This window comes from Accipiter gentilis, chromosome 28 (genome assembly GCF_929443795.1).
Source record: "Accipiter gentilis chromosome 28, bAccGen1.1, whole genome shotgun sequence".
Taxonomy (NCBI): domain Eukaryota; kingdom Metazoa; phylum Chordata; class Aves; order Accipitriformes; family Accipitridae; genus Astur; species Astur gentilis.
Genome location: NC_064907.1, coordinates 10,117,269 through 10,140,176, shown reverse-complemented (window position 1 = coordinate 10,140,176; position 22,908 = coordinate 10,117,269). Strand labels below are relative to the sequence as shown.

General features: G+C 38.2%; 1 protein-coding gene across 3 annotated transcripts in view; it reads right to left on the bottom strand.

Annotated features, from left to right (window-relative positions):
- Positions 1–22,908, bottom strand: part of HEATR1 (HEAT repeat containing 1) — a 39,221-nt gene that overhangs the window by 16,039 nt on the left and 274 nt on the right. For all 3 annotated transcript variants that reach the window (XM_049830697.1, XM_049830698.1, XM_049830699.1), the window contains exons 2-25: positions 22,704–22,882; positions 20,470–20,686; positions 19,401–19,542; positions 18,778–18,879; positions 17,734–17,874; positions 16,942–17,153; positions 16,052–16,185; positions 15,134–15,242; positions 14,671–14,781; positions 14,085–14,202; positions 12,167–12,274; positions 11,657–11,752; positions 10,552–10,640; positions 10,014–10,225; positions 9,623–9,744; positions 8,887–9,084; positions 7,039–7,222; positions 6,619–6,767; positions 4,717–4,909; positions 4,002–4,174; positions 3,493–3,660; positions 2,395–2,637; positions 1,506–1,637; positions 985–1,091 (exon numbers count right to left, since the gene is read on the bottom strand). In XM_049830697.1, coding sequence (XP_049686654.1) covers positions 985–1,091; positions 1,506–1,637; positions 2,395–2,637; positions 3,493–3,660; positions 4,002–4,174; positions 4,717–4,909; positions 6,619–6,767; positions 7,039–7,222; positions 8,887–9,084; positions 9,623–9,744; positions 10,014–10,225; positions 10,552–10,640; positions 11,657–11,752; positions 12,167–12,274; positions 14,085–14,202; positions 14,671–14,781; positions 15,134–15,242; positions 16,052–16,185; positions 16,942–17,153; positions 17,734–17,874; positions 18,778–18,879; positions 19,401–19,542; positions 20,470–20,686; positions 22,704–22,845 — 3,602 coding nt within the window. In that variant the 5' untranslated portion in view covers positions 22,846–22,882. The remainder of the gene's footprint in view (positions 1–984; positions 1,092–1,505; positions 1,638–2,394; positions 2,638–3,492; positions 3,661–4,001; positions 4,175–4,716; positions 4,910–6,618; positions 6,768–7,038; positions 7,223–8,886; positions 9,085–9,622; positions 9,745–10,013; positions 10,226–10,551; positions 10,641–11,656; positions 11,753–12,166; positions 12,275–14,084; positions 14,203–14,670; positions 14,782–15,133; positions 15,243–16,051; positions 16,186–16,941; positions 17,154–17,733; positions 17,875–18,777; positions 18,880–19,400; positions 19,543–20,469; positions 20,687–22,703; positions 22,883–22,908) is intronic.

Here is a 22,908-nt window from a genome sequence, read left to right as displayed (position 1 = left end):
TCTTTTACTGCTTCTCCTGGGAGAGATGGCAACGTCTGGGCTTTTGATTGAAGCAGCAACGCATTTTAAGCAACCAACAGAAAATCCAGACCAAGCTTGAAAAAACAAGCAAGTATAGCATGCCTTCAGTGTAAACAAAAATTCTACACAATGAAGCAGACTTCTGTGGAAAAATAAGATCTATTACCAAATAGCTGTCCAAATGCTGATCTCCTTGCCATCCAGGAAACTTGCATCTTCAGAATTACTCGTTGTCTAACCACTGACTATGCAGGTGATGGGGGGGGGGGGTGTAAGCATGTGTGTTTATAAACTCTGACAGACACAGTTTACAGATGGATCGATCTAATGGGTGATGATTGTTAAAAATGGTCAAGTGAAGGAAAATAAGAACAGCTATTCTAGGTCGAACCAAGAAAACCAACTCAATAACCTGTTTCAACAATGGCTGACAGCCGATGCTTAAAGAGAATAAGTAGTCAACAAAACAGCTCCTTCCTTAGAGGAGTGGATAGAAGAAACAAGATGAAGAGATCTAAAAATTAATTTATATATCAACATTTTAACTGAAAGAAAATACTGTTTATCAGTCAACTAACAGGAACATTTTGATGAGCATCTGTAGGCTTCAGCCACGTGTATGTAATTTGTCCATACATCTTTATTAGTAACCAAGTTTGATACCTACAAAAATGAATCTTGTTCAACTGTGTCAAGGCAGATTCTATAAAAGCAAATGTCAACATTAGAGCTACTGTTTGGGGGTTTTTGTTGTTTTTTTAAAATTTTGACTATAGTTCCATCAGTTCTTAAACAGCAATATGAGCTGTCTTTTTCTTGCCAAAGTAGCTCAGAGTTATTTTACTGTGCAGGGGAAAAGAAGAAATAAATGCTTATGCTTTCAATACAAACTATGCAATGTAGTAAAACAAGTGGCATTTTCCAACTGTACAGATAATGGTTTGGGGTTTCTAGTTACTTTACCTTTGTTGCTGCATTTTCTGCCTTCTAGTTTGCTGAACAGTGGCCAGACTTTTGGTCTTCTCAGGAGGCTCCAGTTCTCTGACAATCTGCTCAGCACACACTGAAATCTGAAACAAAGAACAGTAATGCAAGTACCAATAAAAAAAGTGTTGTATCACACATCTATGCCCCCTCCTTTCTTTTAAAATGCATCCCTTTCATGCACATACGAGTACATAATCCACATATTCAAGTCATATCCCAGAAAATGAAAATCAGCACAGCAGAAAGAAGTGACTTCTGCTGAATTCATTCACATAGTACAGTAAACAACTGATGCATGGCTTTTAAAGAAATACCTTCTAAAAGCAGTCATTTAACAAACTTTTCATGCCATTAGCACAGTTATATTACATGACAAATAGTTTCCGATTCCTTTCATGCTACGAACGGTACAAATGACGAGTGTTACTGAATGTAGCAACATAGAACCACTGCAACAGGTTTGAAAATATTTCTGTGTTTTGGAGTTTGTTACTTACCCCTTTAAACACACTGCTAATTGTTTGGGCACAAAGTGGGTTCTTACAGTTTAACAGTAAGTCAAACAATACTTTTAATAGCTTCTGTTGCACCATTCCATCTGCCACAGCTGCAAAGAATGGTTTAGTGATCTACAAAAGGGAAAAAAGAAAGGATGCAGAGAGGTTTACTGTAAAAGGTTAACAAAATCACAAGCTATGGAACTTAGGTATGTCAGATTATGTATGACACATCCAATCACACACACGTTAGTATGAACATATACTGTAAAAATATGCGTATTAACTATGTATTTGTAGATATCCAGGAATCCTTAGATGCAAAGCACATACTTCTGAAATACCCATCAGATATACCAGTTCCCAAAATTTTTCACACAGCTTGCCTGGTGGGGGGAACAAACTTGCTGTTGCTAGCCTTCGGTAAGTATATGCTAATACCTGGCTAATAGAAGGCCTGAATTTGTAGCCTCCTTCAGATGAGACTATTTCTCACCTGCTCTATTTTCTTAACAATTTTGCCTCAAGAAAAACATGAAGTAAACCTCCTGCCTGACTGACAAAAACTAAGGACAGTGGAACAGTAGTATCTGCAGGTAATGATACAGGTATTCATCTGCATGCAAATACAACAATATTTCTATTCTGTACTTGTCAAAACGCAAAAATAAAGCAAGCAGCTATTTCTGCTTCTGGTACGTTTAAGAAAGTTTTGCAGCCTGTTTAGATGCTTCAAAGACACTACGGAGACCTTGAAAACTTGTACTAAAAGAAAGACAGGTGAAAAGCTATGGGCTCCTTAACTCAGAGAGTCCTTTTAAATCCAATCTTGAACACTGCTATTTGCTTTAAGCATAAAAATAAATTAAGATCTTTCCTAAAGCCATACCTGCCCGAGTGCAGTGATCTGAAATGGTGGAATTTCTTCATAGATTTTCTTGGCAGCATGCAGACTTTTGATAAATAAATCTAGACTCTGCTGATTCTTGCACAAGAGGGTTGCTGAATATTCATTAAACTTTCCAAGGATGAGATGCAGGAGTACAACTTCATCTTTCAACATTGCCTCAGGTTTCTTAAAGACCTTCTCTAGCAACCGGTCTAGTACAGGCAAGAGGTGAGAAAGAATCATCTGCAAACAGAGGAAATTTATAACAGAAGTTTTTATCCATTCTCATTTTGACAGAATTCCAATAGCGCAACTTCATTTCACTGCAACATCCCCTCTCTGGTAACATACTGCATACAGTATTTTATGCAATGACTATTCGAGAGGAAAAATACAAGACCTATTGTGAGATTGGCACGAGTACATGCTCATCTGTTGCCTTGCTATTCTCCTTTGCAGAGTAGTATTTCATATTTTTAAAGTACAGAAACAAGACAATTTTTTTCACCAATTTATGACTGTTGTCTTCTACAAAACCCAAATGTGGGGCAAGAACGCTCATCTTCTATGCAGTTCACAATCCTTTCAAGACACATACAACTGAACAGAGCATTAACATTCATAATTTCATTCATTTTTTGAACATCAAACTAATGTATTTTCCAGCACTTAAGACAATTCTGAATATACCAGATAAGAGGAGGTTAATACATACAAATAAAATTGATAGTAATACCCTATACATTACAATTCTGTACAGAAAACTCTATATTCACTGATACCTAACCAAGGTAATAAATTTATTCTGGAAGAATCTTCTTCTGAGGCAGTCTTTTCAGTAACATGAAGGGAGTTTCCTTAAGAACTCGAGTGCAAAATTCTGCAGCCCTTACATTCCTGGATGGAGCATGCAAATATTTTGTGTTTCATTAAGTCATACTTTGCAGCACTATTGCATATTATTAGAGGTGTCAACTTAATGCCTGATAGTCTAATACATTATGAAGTTATTTAACAGCATTATTACTAAATTAAATTTGATTTCAGCATTTCAGTCAAGTGCAGGACCCATGAAACAACTAGAAAAGTGGCACTTACCTCACCATGGACTTCATGAAGAATTTTCATTAAATTTCTTGCAATATATGATGGGAAAATAGGGTTCTGTACACAATCAAGTATGCCTTCCAAAGCTTCCAACAATTTTTTCTTCTGGGATTTCTGTTTTGGTTGTGTCTCAAGCTCCTCAAATAGAGTTTCCATAATCTAGTTCATTAACAAAGCAGAAATTAGGTTCTCTCCCTGCAATAAAAATGCTTTAAACCAACGTTTATTCAATGCTCTCCTAATAATGCAATATAAGTGCAAACTGAATTCTTCATCTGTAATTAAACCACAAGTTAATACCTCTTATTTGACAGATATTCTCAAATCTCTGTATGTAATAAATCACTCGAATATTTTTATGGTCCTTAAAAAAAAAAAAGTCTCCTATAGTATACAAAGACAATGAACTTTCCCAGTTAACTTGATTTCTTTTAGAAAAGATGGGAGCCCACAGCAGCAGACAAAACATGTATTAATGTACACCTTAATAACAAAAATACCTGTGTTATATATGTAGGGTCAGATATGATCTCTTCTGTCTTTTGCTCCAAATGCTGAAGAACAGGATGAAATAGGGACTCCTTTATCCCTCTCAAGGAATGGAGGCAGTTGAGAGCAGCCCTTCGAACTTCACTCACAGGACTACCCAAGTTAATTAGCAAAGATATCACCACTGCAAAAAGAGTGAGGGAAGGGAGGAGGAAAAGACAACAGAATAAAGCGAGTGGTTAGAATTTTAGCATATCCATCCCTGAAGAGGCATCAACTTTCCTTTGGAATTAAAAAGTCATCTATTTTCACTATAAACCTCTAGACGACACAAAACCAACATGAATCTCATAGATCCATGGCTCTGAACTTCACCACAGTCCTTATATTTGTGTTTAAGCACAGAGAGTTCCTGTATTGCTACTGACTGCCATATCCTTATACTGCACAGAAAGTAAGGTGCTGTAACTGACTGACTTCTTCAGCACAGGAGCGTGTTTCTTTAAGACTTCTAAGATTTTAAAAAAGTGGTTTCACCTACTTTCAAGCTTGGGCTAGTAACTGCAGCAGTGAATCAGCAAGAAAGACAGCTGTCTCAGCCTAGTGCAGCTGATCATAAATAACTATAGATACCCTTCATGGTATAAAGTATAGTAAAATTGCACAGAATTAAAAAATACTGTGATTTAAGTCTTAAGATGTAAGATAGATACTGTTTTACTTTACCCAGAGATGATGGTGATATTAGCTGTTTCTTTTTTTGGCATGTCTGTGATTCAAGCAGTGCATAGCCAATATATAGAGCTTGAGTCTGTAGCATTGCATTGACTTCATAGTTCAGATGATTTGAAAGGTTATAACTGTAAGTCCATAAAATTGAAAGGAATTTGAAGAGAACCTCTGAATCTTTTAGATGTACCTTAAATTTAACAAAAAAAAAAAAAGAAAAAAAGAAAAAACCCACTTATTTAATAACTGTCATTTATTTGGCAAACTACTACTCACAACATCTGATAAACCACCCAAATCAAAGGAGTACACAGAAAGAGAACTAAAGAGTCAGAAACAGTGTCTTTTGGGACAAAAAATTTACTGAGTAGATGCTTTTGAGTAAACAGTACTTGCATGTGTATACAGGTCCACATGTTCGCTTAACAGCTGGATTATTTAGTTTAATAGATAACTTGTCACCTACAGGTATGTAAATAAAAGGGATTTTTTTTTAATCATAACAGATTGAAAACACATCCGTATGAACATTTGCATAGTATGTCAACTGCGCAAGAAAACTGTTACATGAAAAGTAACGAACTGCTATTTCCTGTTTTGTGCAGCAGTAATCTTAACATTAGAAGTGTTCTAAGTAATCCCTGACTTTTTCATCAATCATACAGAGTAATTTTCAGAAGTCTGTAAACTATTGTCTCAGAAGAGCTAGGCATCCAATTTCCTTGTACAGTACAGCTTTCTGCAATGAATATTCATATGTGCCCACTCAACATCCCGCAGACTGAACACAGCTTACCAGAACAACCAATTAACAGCTTCTGACATACTCTTGCCTATTCTCTTTTCCACAAGTCCACCAAGATCTAGGTCTAGTTATATTAACTGTTCTGGAGCTGGCAAAAATAACTGTCTTGTCCCTTTCAAGTTAAACACCCTCAAAATTGGAGACCAGCAGTACTCCACAAGTGTAAGAAGCAAATTATTACTGCAGCTGTTGCCTTCACTAGGTCCCAGAACACTGCTAACCCCATTCCACAAACTCTCTGTAGTCCCTCCTCCAACGTTCTTCTCTTCTTCTGTGCAGTACGACCCAGCTTGCTCAGTCACAAATCCCACCACAATAACATCCTTCCTCCCCTGCTAACAACCTTTAACTAGCCAAACACTGAATCCATCTCTTTAACAGCTCAGCATCAGTACAATTTCACTAGATCTTGGAGTGACTTATAATTAGACAAAGTTATACACAAGAATTAACACCAGAAACAAGTTTTGTTATGAAATCATTGATATTCTTTTCTTCCCGTTTGTGTTTGTCACGTGCTGTGTTCTTGATGAAACAGCATCAAATTCCAGTAGCAGGGGCTTTGTATCAATTACTTGCTTCTCTTCTCCTGAGAATGTAAAGTCACTACTCCCTCTCATCTAAAATCCAGACTGCCAAAATCCCTTCTTCTCTTTGCAACAACATATCACTCATGTGGGTGAGACAACATGAGATGATGTTATAAGGAAACATGCAATGTCTTCTAAAACTCTTCCTTTCGATTTTTGTATTTAAAACCTAAGAAATTTTACAAAGCAACTATTTGCTTTGGTCCCAGATAAGACCAAAACTTTTAGCTCAAACTTCCAAGCTCTTATCCTGCAAATCAGTGTTATGTTTTCACCTTTGCCTTAACTGGTCCATTTATTGGTTTTTTTACTTTAGTTTTCTATTACATTTAATTAGGGTTAACTAACCAGCTGAAGCTTAGACTTTCATCTGCTCACAGTACTAGCATGCCACAAGCAGTACTGCATGATCAGTTCTCCATTTTTCTCAGGTTTCCTTAAAATTACGTAACCGTGTAATAGTGGATGACTAATAATTCAGAGCAACAAATGCAAAAATAATACCTTGAGTAAGAGATTCATCAATGCTCTGTACTGAATAGCATTGCTTCCCTCACTCGCTCCACAGACAAGTAGGTCAAATAGTCCCAAAAGGAGGTGCAGGTAGTCTTGGCTATCTTGATTCAGAGATTCGGGATTCCACCAAGTTTCCTCTAAAAAATACAGGTTATGAATAAGACACAGTGCATGTATGTGAACACCTTTGGAAACCAAGAGAAAACAGACATCTCTAGTTAAAAGAAGACAATACATGTGGCCGATTTCATATTCACAAGTAAGTAATCTCTACAGACCTCAACAGCAACAAAGGAAGAAGGTTAGGGAAACAAGGCTTGCTTATTTCCAACAACTTCTGAAGACAAAAGAATTAACCTTTTGTCTTCACTTCATTGATATAAAGACAGTCAAAACCTTAACACCTACCTTTGGAAAAGGACAGAGGAGGTTTTAGGCCATTAATGAAGTTTTTCAATAAGAACAGGAACATAGCTGACTCCTCTGCATGAGCAGTCTGATCACTGTTGAGCTTATCTATACATGCAGTTAACAAGTCCTTAGGCACCAAAGTGTCCTCTATTGTTTCAACAGACCAATTGAGGGAAGTCTCCTGTGAATGAAAATTCATTTTAATGTATACTGTCACAATTTCATGCAACAGAAGACAGAAAATTAGCACTAAAATTCAGCAATATTTAATTTCCAGCCTCAAAAGAGATATCCTTATGAAGTGAATTACATTTCTGATTTTATACTTGCATCTGCAGTTTTAAAACCTATGCCAGCTCTTAGTACCATAACTAACAGTGTACCTAAGTAAGGTAACAGAAGAGTAAAATACCATTCTCTCTAAAATATCTCTTCAAAGGGATTAGGAGTTACTCACAGCATTTTGTGGATATTCAGTTTAATCCCTTCCTAGCTCTGTTCCAGCAACACAATCGATATCTTTCAGATATTTGTACATATAAAAACTCTTTAATGGAATAATTAGGTCAGAGTAACTAATTACCACGTATTGCGCGGTGTGTGTGTGAGGGAATAGGGAATGCACACACAGAAACACAGCCCTGCTCAGGTGGGTTTCTTATGCGTGAAAAAAAGAACAAACTGTTTCAAAACCAAAATAAATCAAGAAAATCCCAATGGGAAATATGCATAAAAATAAAGCAAAAAAAAGGTAGCAGAAAGATACAGAAATACTCTTTCTGAACATTGTTCCTGCCCCTGTGATGGCTCCTCCTTCTGCCTCCCTGTTACCCCGCTCAACAAGTCTCAATACAACTGTTTATGGAGCTGCACAATAAACCAAACCCCATCCAATTCAGGAACAACACTTTCAATATTGTTGCAAGGATTTGCTTAAGGTTGCAATTCATAGAATCATAGGATCACAGAATGGTTTGGATGGGAAAGGATCTTCAAAGCTCATCTAGTCCAACCTCCTCTGCCATGGGCAGGGACACCTTTCACTAGATCAGGTTGCTCAAAACCTTGCTGAATCTGACCATGAACACTTCCAGGGATGGAGCATCCACAACTTCTCTGGGCAACCTGTTCCAGTGCCTCACCACCCTCATAGTATACAATTTCTTCCTTCTATCCAAGCTAAATTTACCCTCTTTTAGTTTAAAACCATTGGCCCTTGCCTTATCACTATAGTCCCTGGTAAAAAGTCTCTCTCCATCTTTCTTATAGGCCCCCTGTAAGTACTGGAAGACTGCACTAAAGTCTCCCTGAAGCCTTCTCTTCTCCAGGCTGAACAACCCCACTTCAGCCTTTCTTCATAGGAGAGGTGTTCCAGCTCTCTGACCATTTTCCTAGCCCTGCTATGGAACTGCTCTTAGCGTAAGCTCTTTTTCACACTCAGCTGCATTTCTTCTTTCCCCTACTGAACAAGCCAGCGAAACCTTTACTCAGTGACTAAAAACCCTGATATTCCTAAGCCAGACAATGACACGTGATGCCACAGGGTAGCTGGCAGAAAGGCTCCAAACTTTGTGCCAAGGCCACAGCACTGAAACATTGCATCAGTTGGTGGGATGCTAGCCTAAAGCTCTGGAATTCTTAATTTTTTAATGCAGACTCACTACAGTGGTAAAATGCTAATCTTAATGGCAGCTTCTAGTACTGCTGCCAAGTGTGTGGTTTTGCTCTGAAAAGAAATGAAGGTGAGATTCTCAGTCCTCAAGGTTTCTGAACTTCTTGTTCTCCAGTAAAACAAGCTTTCTCCATTACAAAGAAAATGCCCCCTCCAAACTGTTTACATCTTACCTCTGCAGCATCACAAGCTCTGAGATTTTTTATTTTTTTATCCAAGAAACAGAAGACTTTGATAGCCACTGAAAAATAACTTTCTTTCATCTGTGTATTGCAGCAGCACTGAACAAGCACTGAACCAATTATATGAGTGGTTATTTTCTGTCTCACACTGTCAGATTCCATTTCAGCAACGAGTATCAGACCATCAACCTTAGAGAAGTGAATGGAGGAAAAACAACAACAAAAAGTCTGTAAGACAGTGGGACTTCACTATGACTTTACACCATTTTTCATTTGCATATCCAGTTAAATCCTTGTTACTTTCTATCATGGGTAACAAGTTACTGTCTGCTGTAATGGTGCTCTTTGGAACCTGGGAATGCACAAACATCTGTTTCTATGAACCACCCACAGGTATACTCGTTTATTCTCCAGACTTTTTTTTCAGTAAACTAAAAATTCCTGGAATTTAGTTACACCAATCATTTGTCCACGTAATAGCTTCACTTCTTTTTGTTATGTTAAGGTAGAAACCTGTTTTATCTAGATTGTATTGGGGTTTGTTATTCAATATATACATATTTGCCTAGCAGCTTGATGATAGCATACTAATGCTAAGAAGAGCATACACAAAGTTTTTCTATATCAGGTTCTTTTATTCTTCTATATCACATACCTACATCACATCACTACAGTGACCACCTGGAAAGTAAGATCTCTTAAGGTTAGGGTAGCATGGTACACATACCATTTGCAATAGTAAGGAAGGGTCCCCTGAAGTCATGTTTTTAGAAAACAGCAGAATCATTTTCTTGTTGGCCACTCCAATCAACTCTGCAGACTTGCTAGATTTAATTGCCTCTTCAAGAGCTATTCCAAGGAAAAAAATAATCAGACAATTTAGGTATAAAAATCACATAGTAAAACACTGGTGGCTCAATAATATTTAGAAACAGTCAGAAACATACTAGACAATTTCTTCATCTTTTCAAAGAGATTTTTAAAGAACTCCATTCACACTCAAAGCATGAGAGTTTGTTAATAACAGCCAGTCTCCTTCAATAAGTATTTAGGTTCAATAAGGATGATGTCCTAAATTGTCACAATTTTTATCAAATTAGTTACGATTAATGCTTTACCTTCTGGCCAACCTTTCAGTAAAGGGTGTAAGGAGCAGAGATCAGATTCTGACAGACAAAGAGCCATTTTCCAGTCTGAAGACTTTGAATTTGCATTAGTGATTACCATAAAAGGTAACAACTGCATTACTGCTTCATCTAGTAGTTCTTTTTTCTCTTTCAAGATCTCCTCTTTGACTAAAATTTTTATTGCTCGCTCCAGAACCTTGTACCTAAAAGAGAAAAAGACATGTTGAAAACCCATTGCTCAATGATACCAGCAACATTTCTTCTGATTTGTTCTCCATCTTCCATGGTGATTTTCTGAATCCAAATAGCAGTAAGAACAAATAAGGAATTCATGGGAAATGGTATGCAAATAATTGAACCTTTCTCTATGAAACAGCAAATCTCTATGATATATCTATCTATCTCTATGATATAGCATAACAAAAAGTATTTGAAGGGAAAAGCAGTTTTGAAAGTATTCTTTAGAGTTACTTTTAAAAAATGTAATTTATACAGAAAGAATGTAGACTGAAAAAAGTCACAAACATACCACTTTCCATCCTTTGAAAGATCAACTCTCTGGAAGATGTTCAAAAGACTTGATATTAGTACTTCTGGATTGACTTGTTTCCTGAAAATCTAAAAAGTAATCAAGAAAAATAAATGAGAGCATAATAAAATACAATATAATTTACCATATCTTAATGGAAAATGCATCTGCTATACCAAGTGGAAACGGGGATCAAACACTACTAATTGCATTCCTATTGATGATCATGTAATAAAAAGGTAATAAAAAATTATCAGGGGAAACAGAAGTTATAAGGCTGCCCAGTACGCCCTCTTCATATGCTAAAGTACGGAGAGTTTACTGAATGCAGAAATGTTTGGTAGAATTGATAAACAATAAGCAAAACACTTTTTAATTACGTAAGAATTGCTTTTACTTTACATAGCATCTGTATGACAAAGATATAAGGCACATTAACAAAAGTTACTAAAGTTTAAAGAAGCACTCACGTGTTTCTATTCCTAATTTTTAGTGATCGAGAATGAATGAACACGCAAGACCAATTATACTACTGCTAATAATATTCTCCACTACTACTAGCAGAAGCAATAAAGAAAGACTGTTACTCTAGCTGGAAACAATCAGTACAATGCATACCAGAGTCCTATCCAGTAAACCTGAGCTGGAGTTTAGGACTTGGCCACTATCAACTGACCAAGTGACTCTCATACGGAAAAACTCAACTGAGCACTTCTCACTAGCGTACTGACTTGTCACTGCACCATTTTCCATCCAAAAGGCAGATAACGTGGCTTGCATTTTTATAGAAAAATGTACAGGATAAGCAGATAGCATACTTCAAGTAATAATCAAAGATTAAAATATGCTTTAGTAGCTACATAAAAAAACATCAGTAAGTTCAGGTTAACTGCAAACACTTTGGGAAAGATTAGCAAGCAGAAATCTGGGGAGGAATTGTGAGGTGGTAAACAACACAAGCCTCCTAAATTTGTGTTACTTCATCCTGTTAAAGGACAAAAGCCGTACACCAAGGACACGAGTAGAAGAAGGACAAAGAATACATTCCAGACACATACTCAAGACCAGCTAAAATCTCACCTAACATATCAAGATACAGACTTACCTCCAAAGAACTGAGAGCAGACATTACAACATCTCTGTTGTCATCCCTGAGCCGACCAAAAATTGCTTCTTCTATGAAAGACTGATCAAAGCCTTCCTGAAAAAACAAAGGAAAAGAGCCAAAGGGGAAAAAAAAATCATTTGTTGGTAGCACAATTTACAGGCTTTTAATGATATATCTGAATCATAGTATAAGAAAAGCAGTTAACATCATCTAAATTAAACCTCACAGGCAGACTAACTTTCAAAAACAAAAGAAGGAAAACCAGAAGAATCCATTAACTTAGATTTTATCTTAGACTACAAGCAGCTTAATAAACAAGAACTATATCCAGGCTCCAGAATACAGAAAAATGGTGACAGAAGCCTACTGAAACACGATGAAAAACAGTGAGGATGACATAAATAGTTTAATGTCCCACTCATCTTCAACTGATATGTCCGGCAAACAGCTTTTTGAAGACATTATGTGTTAAGTCAGTTCTGTAAGTGAGAGATTCAGGACACAAACCTTTGATGTTTCAATAACATCTTTCAAATGCTGAAGAGCCAGAACCCGCACAGCTGGCTGAGGATGATTCAAACTAAGCAGTAGGGAGGTATCAGAGTCTTCCAGAAACTGAAATACAGATTTCAGAGTGACTCACTACATGTTAAAAATACTTTAAGTATATATAAGGATAATGGAAGAAATTCTTTCATCAATTTTTTGTACCAGAAGAAAATCTGTATAATTCAGACCCAAAAAGCATCAATTACAGAACAATGATGTTTTTTAACTGTTTCAAATTTGGTCATCTTCACTTTAGCAGACAGTTTTTGGAATATAGCTCGAAAAGTACAGTAAGCCACAGACACCTTTTTGTCCTAGAAAAGCACTACACTTATCTAAGGATTCTGAGAAAGCTCTAGTGATGATGTCAGTGTGACAGAGCACAGATAGAAACTGTTAAAAAGGCATCCCTGCCAGTCCAACTGCATGCACTTATCTCAGGAGCCTTAAAGGCTAGAAGAGTCATATGCCTTTGTTCTGCATGCCTTCTTTTTCTGGTAATCCACTTGGTATTCAGTCACAGAATCTCTGCCATGGTTAAATCAGTACAAAAACACACGAAGCACTTCTTTATGTAATTTATCATCTTCTCCTAAGTGCTTTTGGTCTTTCAATCATTGCAAACAACAGCCATAATACTAACCATCTCTTAATAATAAATTCCTTGGACAGATATGTTGCACTCATGGTTATTCTGTGTTAGGCTGAGTTTCAATTGCTCTTCAGAAATGGCACAGGAAGAACTCTGCAGTCACTCTATTCTTCCATGTTACCAACTGTAAACATTCATAAAATCAATGCAACAAAAACGACCAAGTCACCTTCACTCAACAGTGATAAAGTTGTTTGTCAGCTTTCCTAAAACAGATGCCTCTGACACTGACAAAATCTTTAAGTAAGATGAGACCTTGCTGGGCACCACCATGTTGTCACTATCAACCACTACAGTATAGGTAGTGGCCATGTTCCTAAGGAAAAAAAAGTATTGATAGCAATCGGGGCAGGTGGAAATGCATAAATTTTAACCATGAAAAAAAGCTCACAGTCATGACCCTTTATGATAAACATGAACTTGAAAGATCCGATAGCTTTTGATTTTACCACCGTTTTGATCAAGGCCCCTCCTCCTCCCCCCCCAAATCACACTTACATAAGTTGGGTTGTTTTGGTTTGTTGGGGTTTTTTTTTGTTTGTTTGTGGTTCAGGGGGGGCGGGGATTAGTGGGAATGGTAGATATTTTGTTCATGTTGAGAGCTGGCAACTAAGCACCACACAGCCACTTGCTCACTCCCTCTCCACCCAGTGGGATGGGGGAGAGAATTGGTAAAAAGTAAAACTTATAGGTTGAAATAAAGACAGTTTATAAGGACAGAAAGGAAGAAACAAATAATGCTAATGCTAATAATAATAATAGAACTGGAATATACAAAACAAATGATGCACAATGCAGGTGCTCACCACCCACCGACCAATGCCCAGTTAGTTCCCAAGCAGCGATCCCTCCCAGCCCCACTCCCCCCAGTTTATATACCAGGCATGTCATCCCATGGTATGGAATATCCCTTTGGCCAGTTTGGGTCAGCTGTCCTGGCTGTGTCCCCTTCTTGCTGGCTGGGCAAGAGAGGCTGAAAACTCCTTGATGTAGTCTAAACAATACTTAGCAATGACTGAAAAAATCAGTGTGTTATCAACACTCTTCTCATACTGAACGCAAACCATAACACTATACCAGCTACTAGAAAGAAAAGTAACTCTATCCCAGCCAAAACCAGGACAGTTTAGAAAGAGGAAGAGAGAGCAAAATTTTCCCAAAGTATCAGCCTTCTGACAGTATAACCAGGTAAGAGCTAGGATCACGAGCTGAGCTTCTACCTACCTTGTATTTGCCACAGCTTAATGAAAGAGAAATAAATTGGTGAAAAAGATTTTGGTCAGCCTCATCTGTGCAATCTTCCAGGTGCTTCTCCAACACAGAGTCTAAGGCTTTAGGATACCTGCCAACAGACAAACCCCCCAACATTTTCCACAGAGCATTAGAGAAGAACATGTATTTACTAGAGAAATACAGGGAAATACAAGGAAGGTGAATGCACATGTACTCATCTGAACCAGCTATTTTAAGTAGCTTTACAAAGGCTATCTACGATTATGTCTTAACACAGATGAACAATATGCAGACCACTAGGATAAATAATGAGCAGAAAAGGTCATGCTACACAGCAAACACCTGTACAAAGCCAGTAGGTCTGTGTCCATGTGTTACAGTCATAACAGAATATGTAAGGACAGATCAGTAAAATAAAATTTGCACAAAGATTGTGTTACTTGCACAAAGGAGTCAGTTATTTTTACTCTATTTATTTGGGTAAGAATATTGTGCTTACTACACCCAATAAGCCAAGATCATAGTTAACATCATCACTCTACAGACTGCAGGTCTGTCATAGAAAAACGGAACTTACTTTCTCTCAAGAAGTCTGATAAGAGGAAGCATCTTTTGATTGAGTGCAGCCATTTTGGTGGGATTAGATTCAATCTCTGTACCACAGGAGATAAACTCTTCAAGAAACTTGCTAAAATTACAAACAATAGAAAAAGCCACCATTTTTTGGATAGTACAGTTTCCATTAATGTTACAAAGCACACTACTAAACAGGTTAGGATTAATATGCATTACTTATTGCAAGTACAGATTTGCTCCTAACCTGAAGTTTCACTCTGTCCCACAAGTACTCCCACAAGTGCTAAAAGCATGGCTCTTCTGGATTACTGAATGTTTCACTTTAAAAATCCAGGTTTGGAGCTAACTTAGAAACTCAGAAAAAAAACGCTCATACAATGCTAATACCATTGTCAGGAATTAGTTGTTATTAAACCAGAAATGACAGTAGTACTGCAGAAGAAAAATAATCAAAGTCAACTCACGAAGCCAACAGGTGATCTAAATCCTTTTCCAGTGGTATACTCTGAAGAATCGCTTCAAGATGTTGGATGTAAATCTGATTCTGTGTCTCCTCAGGTTCTTCTTGTTCATCTAAGGACAACACATAATCATAAAAAATGAGCAATAGTTTGGGAATAACTCCTTCATACTGATTAAAGCTAATAGTTTGTACAGGCACCATCATTTGGTGAACCAAGCACACAACCTGAAGACCACAATGTTCATTGATTACTAGCACTAACTGTCTGTGAGCTGCTAGCAATGCTTTATACCAATGACATTTAAATGCCAAAGGCTACCAATAAATTCAAGAATGCTTTGGAATGTTCCAGATGTGCTACCACAACCTGTGTCAGCAACTCCCTACAGCATTTCTTGGCGTGAATCCGGACCTTTTCAACAACAGAGCTTTCCCAGTCATGATTTGGCAGTTACAAGTCCACAGTGCAAACAGACTCAGTAGTGCAGACACAGGCTATTGCTGCATGCCAGTCAGCCTTGCTGTCCCAGACTGTTCCCAGGCACATTTAATTCGTCAGGTAAACACAGATCTCCACTACTTAAACTACATATGGAGTACATGTAATCTACCTAAAAATGATTCTGCAGTACTACAATACGTCTCTAAGAGTCAGAAATTTCCTACATGAAAATTAAGTTACTGCTGAAATACAACATTTAAATCAAAGCAATACAGATATAACAATGCCTAAAATAGCCTCCTCTGTAGGGCCTGGGAAAAGAAAAAAAGCAATACACACACAAAAGCTCAATCAGGTCTTCACATGTATTGGCACAGTTTTAATGGCAGAAGCAACTAAAATTACACAGCTACAACACTGATCACAGCCATTTGTCCTTAGGACTCCAAAAAATTGTAAAAATGTATGCTAACTTACCTGTATCACTTTTCATGACAGTGCAAATAAGGTGAGGCAACAGGTAACGCAGAAGAGGAGAGATATCATAGTCTGCTGAAAGGCCTTGCAAAAGTGTTACCAGTTCTGGGGTTTTGCACAGATAATTAAACGGCCTGCACAATGGAACAAGGAAATAATAATAAAAAAAATATGTATGTTCATCTGGGTTACCAACACTTTCAAACCACACAGACTTCATAAGGATTCAACTGTCAGCATCAGGCAACAGCTGCGTTGTAAACAAACGCTGAAAAGATTCAAGGGTTTCCACTTCCTTACTGCCAGAGGTTTATTGGTGCATTTAATGTCCTAGAAGAAAAAGCACTAACTGTAGCAGAGCAAGGCAGACAGATTGATGGGAACGAAATACTACATATACTTCCAGAAGAACACCTGACCTGTGGGACCAAAGAAGTGGTGGTATAAAACTACTTACACTTCAAGTGTCAAACTATATGAACTCAAAGCCCTTCCACTGAAGAAACAGAACTTCTTTTTTCCAAGCTACTCAAATAACCTCAAATTTGCACTACCATTATTACGCCAGCTTCTCTTCCAGGATTCCCACTTTCAAGAAAACCTCTTACTGGCAGGATTCAGTTTTGCACATTAACAGCAATCCTTTACTGAGAGAAGTGGCAGGAGAGGCACCAAAAGATGACAGACTCGCACCACCGAGACTCCTTAGCTGTAGTGAGCACACAAATTTTCAAAGTAAGCCAAAGAAACTTGGGAGCCCTTTGAAACATCAAGTACCAAAATTTCAAATAAGAAAGTATCCCTTCAGTGAGAAGGATAAAAAAAATCCAAATTATCAAAGTGCAGCCTGAGCTTTTAAAAAGTGGGAAACTCAATTCATGTAGACTTACTTCTTCCCAAGTTTATCTCCTTTCTGAGTTTGTAGAAGTAGGTTCAAGCACGCCAGGCCATCCCTGACTAATGAGGGCACTTTAGATAATGTCTTGCTTATCTGTAACATCAAGGAATGCACCAAGGAAGTCTCCACTGTCACTTTTACTGTCATCTGGCAGATTATCATGTATGTTGCAGCTCTGTAATCCTGTATAGAAGATTTCAAGCCCTAGGAAAAGAGATAAAGGTGGATTTTTAACACACACGAATTAAAAAAAGAGTCCATTAACATAAAAATAATTTCTTTCTCACATCCATGGAATTACACCACCTTCTTCTCCATGTGTTAATTTTTAAGGGATCTATAAATTCAACTTTGAAAAAGAAAAAGCTGTCATGCAGGGTGTACACACACAGAAGACATATTCACTAACTGCTGCTCTGCCTGTTAACAGAACAACAATCCTGGAGGAAAGAGGATATTAAAGCAGGCTGTCCACCCTGACTCCATTTCCTCATTGTTTAGCACGACAAGTCTCTACGGCAAAGAGGTTCATTCAAACTGTGTATCCAATTCTCACAGCTCCATTCCTCATGCAGAGTAGGAAATAGAGTTCTTACAGTGCTCATCTGAGGTGTGAAAAATCGTTATTATTCATGGACCTTCATCTGCCTGATGTTTCAAAGCATGCTAAGAGCGGTACGATACATTGCACATACAATGACCCTCTTGAATGTTATCTGCAGACACATGTCCACAGAACACAGTACAATTCATCACACAGGAAGGAAAACAAAGCTTCACGTACCTTTTGGATGTAAGGAAGCAGCATAGAGACTATACTGTCTGTTATCTTCTCTGCAGCTCCAAGAGCTGATACAATGGTGGAAGCATAAAACACAAGAAGAACTCTCAATTGAGCCGAGTTGCCAGGACACTCTGAAAAGACCTGGACCACAGAAAAATCAGTTGTTCAGACATCAGGAAAAGTGGAAATGCACATACGGCTTCCCCCCAAACCAGCAAAATCTCAGAACTCCAGCATGTAAGCTCTACCAGCTCCTGCTGGCACAACTCAAGTCATCACCTCCTCCTAGAAGCAACCCTCAGAGGTTACTGCTCCCCCTTGCAGACAAGGTAGAAGGAAATGGGTGCTACTCCTCAGCTACTGTAGTTAATCATAATAAGGTAATCTAAATCACTTGTGATTTTGGTGTAATGCTCAAGACTGAGAACCGGACAGCTGAGAAGCTGACTGGTACATGTTTAATACCACCTACTACATCTGTGAACAAACCCTGTTATTGTGCGTGCTTTGCTTAGTTTGACAGTACATGCATTCTAGTTCTCGAAATAATTGGAACTGTTCTACATCTTACCCTTCTGAGACTATAAAACTAGCACTCTACTTGACATTGACTGAAAAAACAAATAAACCCTCACCTTCTAACATTCTCAAATTTAACTTCTCATTAATATTGGAAGACACACGTTTAAAACACCCATGACAATCCCCCAAAAAGATATCCCCAAATTCAAAGCACAGTTACAAACCAACAGAAGGAATGATTTTATAAAATAAATTAAGACAATGAAGTACTTTGAAGCAATACAGTATCTTTAAGTAATACAGTATTGCCAAATTGTTCTGTCATGGCTCATTGGTTCTCAGCCACTTCCTTGCAAGAATTTCTGACAGACTGTCATCTATACAAATAATAAGAAAAGAAATTGTCATTGCTTACTAATAAATTACTACTTTTACTATTTGATATGTAATTCAAAATATTAGTAAATAGTGGGGAAAACCAAGTGACAACAAACAAATAATTTTCTAGAATAAATGAACAACCTTCACAGACTTTGCCACCAGCCTGCAGATGAAATCCATGAAATCCAGGTCTTTGTAGCAGTGTGTAATGACAGTACCCCTTGCCAGTGGGACTCCAGGTTTCTTTACACGGTAAAAAAAGTAAAATTAGAACACTCAAGGATAAAGTGAAGCACCCAAAGTAAAAATTAATATAATCTCTAAATTAATCCTACTGATCAGTTAACATCATTTAAACTGAAATAAGTAATGGAAACCCACACACTTCTCTGGAATTTTTTGTATCTACACTAAGACAGGCGATAAAGAGCATTACATATAATCTATATTCAAATACATATATATTTTAGTAATTGACATATCTTCTTAGCAGTAGCAAATACTCGCACGTTAAAAGCGTACTTTGCCAAAACAAAGAGTAATTACAATCAAAGCTTTTTATAATTAGCTTTATATTTAAAGAAAGATGGCAGAAGCAACAGGTGGGCATCCAGGCTCCACCCCTGCAATTAAATCTTTCAGTACAGTTCTACAACTAACCACATGAACAGGTGGGCAATATTCATAAACCTAGTAACAGAGTCAAGATATTATTAATAAAGTCCCTCATGTTTCTCCCAGCTTGCATCTGTTAAATACTTCACCCTTATTGGATCCATCCAATGCCATTTATGAGTTGGGCTGCTTATATTTAAAAGTTGAATAACTCTCACAAAGAGTTTAGTCTCATGATATGGCAGAACACAACCAATCAAACTATCTTGATTGTAGAGATGGATGTGAAATCTAAGGAAAAAGCACACATATACCATTAAAAATTATCTGCAAGTCCAAAAAAAGACCCAGCCATGTTCTTCTTAGAACACCTGGTTTACTTGCTTTTAAGCAAGACGACATGATTGTCATACTGATTCAGACATATGGTCCAGCTACAGTCGAGAATCCCAAGGTGGCTTCTAGCCTATATGTACTAGAGGAAAGAAACAGTGCTACCTATTCTTTTCCTCACTTTCAATAATTTTAGGTCCTTATAGGACTTAAGATTATCTTAGTTTCTTCTGCATAGATTTCAATATTAAACCAGACATTACAATAATCTAGTATGAATTTCAGTATAACACATATATAAAAAAATTTGATTCAAAGGTTGTATCAACAAAATCACCCACTCCTTCATGACATGAAATATTACACTTTCTGCATCTGGATAGGTTAATTTATATAAATAAATACAACATCACTTCACATTGTTTTTTCTTCACACCTTTCCTACATAACCCTGAAATAAGAATACTCAGCTCACGTTATAATACAAGGGCATGATATTCATGGTTCACAGCTAATATTGAAAATTAGCTATTTTACACAGCCCATTTCTAAAAGCATATTACATAAATGTCTCTCTAGATCCTCTGCAAGATGGCTAGAGCTGGGCAAACTTGGTGAAAGCCAGGCAAGGAAATAATTGCTTTTATACAGAATATCATGACAGATCAAATTTTTCACAGAAATTTATCAAAAGACAAAAATCTAATTGGCAAAAAGGAACATCTGGCCCCATAAAGACTAAGCCCAAATGGATGTTTTTAACATTTTAACCTGTATTTTCAGAAAACTAAAGTAAAATTATTCAAAATTTCTTTCATTGGGAAAAAAAATTCTGGCGTTTCTAGTAGCCTTATCTATTGACATGTAGGATATTCAGTGGATTACCTGTGAATCAGCCATTCAAGGCACTTCTGGGCTGGCTTAAGCATAAAGTAAGGGGACAGGTGAATCAGGAACAATGAAATATTCTTATTCAGCTGCTGATTTACTGCTTTAGACTGAACACTGCGTTCCAGGCCTTTGGATGTGGAACTAAACAAACTGGACTGGAAGACTTCAAATGAAGGATCAATCCCCATCAGCTCTTCTAAGCCAGTGCATCCTGTGGAAAAAAATGGAAGAATGCTTTAAACGCAGCAGTTTTATTCAGCAGTCCTACTCATCTACCTCCTCACTGGCATATCCAAGTTCTTTGCTGTACTGGTATATGTCATCCTCATTAAGCAAACCAAACCAAATAGTAAACAGGTCTAAGTCCAAAACTTTTGCTACACTTAAGTTATTTCTTCAGTGATGAAGAAAAAGAACATTAACAAGGATCAGCAGTGTGCTCTTGCAGCAATGAAGGCCAGCAGCATCCTGGGCTGTATTAGCGAGAGCGTAGCCAGCAGGCTGAGGGGAGGTGAGCTGTCCCCTCCGTTTGTGAAATTGCATCTGGAGTATTGTGTACAATTCTGGGCTCATCAGTAGAAGAAAAACATTGCCATCTGGGTGTGAGTCCAGCAGAGGAATACCAGGACATTCAGGTGACTGGAAAATAACATACAAGGAAAAGGAGGAACTGGGTTTGTTCCATCTGGAAAAGAGAGAGTCAAAAGGAAATCTTCCTGCTGTCTGCAAGTACTTAATGGGACATAGTGTAGGTTACAAAGAAGATGGAGCCAGACTCCAGACTCTTCTCCGAGATGCACAATAGAAGGATGGGAGGCAACAGATGCAAGCTGGAACACAGGAAATTCCAAGTCAACATATGGATTGATTTTTTTTTTAACACTGGGGTGGTCAAACACTGGATCAGAGGCCCAATATTGGATCAGAGACCATAAAACCTCCATTCTCAAACTCAGCCAAACAAGGACCTGAACAACCTGCGCTAACTAGCCCTCTGCTCAGTTGGGTTAGTACCAAATGACCTTCAGAGGTCCCTTCCAGCCAAAATTATTCTATGATTTTACACGGATGAAGCAAGCAAAGGTACCTCTTTGAATAAATTAAAATACAATATTCCATGTACACCACTGAAAAACCATTGGAATGATTTCTTCCTTTTATACAAGCTTGTAAATATTAATGGCTAAGCACAAAGCAGACAAACTCAGCTGAAGTAAAGAAACCAGGCAGCTGGCTGAAATATGGGAGAAATAAATGATTGCATGGAGCACTTCTATAGTAACTATTTAAGAAACTAAAAAAATACTCTGTGTTGCATCAAAGACATATATATCCACAATCTTGTTACTTAAAACCAATATACGATATCAATTTTTCTGTTTTTAGAAAACAGCTTTCTTATTCAAGAAGTATCACATTCCTGGGTAAAGTTCTCTATCAAAAATGGACAGAGATAAGCACAAAGGCTATGAAGTGTGCAAACACAGCAATGGTTGCTGCCACTTTACATTGTTTGTGGCCATAATGTTACCAAAGAACGGGGTGTCAGCACATTTTCATGAAATCACAGTGCTCAGGCCTGGAAGGGACGTTGGGAGACCCTTTAGTCCAAGGGTCTGCTCAAAGCAGGGTTAGCCCTGAAATCAGACCAGGTTGCTCAGGGCATTATCCAACTGGGGTTTTCAAAAGGACGGAGAGCACAACCTCCCTGGACAACCTGTTCAACTGCTTGACTGCCCTCACGGTGAAAAAGCTTTTCCTTATATCCAGTTTGAACCTCTATTGTGTCAACCCATGTCCACTGTCTGCCGTCCTCCAGCCACGCATGCCTCTCGACAGCCTGACCCATCTTCTCGAAACCTCCTCAGAGGTATTGGCAGGCTGCTGTTAGACCCCTCAAAGCCTTCTCTGCTCCGGACTGAAGGAGACCAGAGACATTCCTCTCACCAACCCCCTCTTACGGGGCAAACTCTCCAGCCCTTGACCACCTTGGGGCCCCCGACTCTTCCCAATCACCTCACCCTTCACGTGCCCAGAAACGGGCTCCAGGAGGGCCTGCTCCCCGATTTTTCCCATGGACTGGGGTGATGCTGGCCAGCCTGCAATTTCTTTAACCACCTTTTCGGCCTTTTTTTGCACACGGGTTTGCCTTTCCCGCCGATCTTTCTCCAGCAGTTTTTTGGACAGACGACTTTTAAAACCGCTGGCGTCTGAACGGCCAAACTCACCGATTGCAAAAAACGTGTCCCTGTCGATGCCGGCAGCCTCCTTGCCGCTGAAGAGCAGCGAGGCGACCTCGCTGCGGTTGAGGAGGCTGGGATCGCTCTGGGGAAGCGCCAGCCGCTTCAGCTGCTCCGCCAGCGACGTCATAGCTTCGTGCTTCCAGGAAAGGAGCCTCCAAAGAAGCCTAAGGGAAGGAAAGCAAAGCAGGCC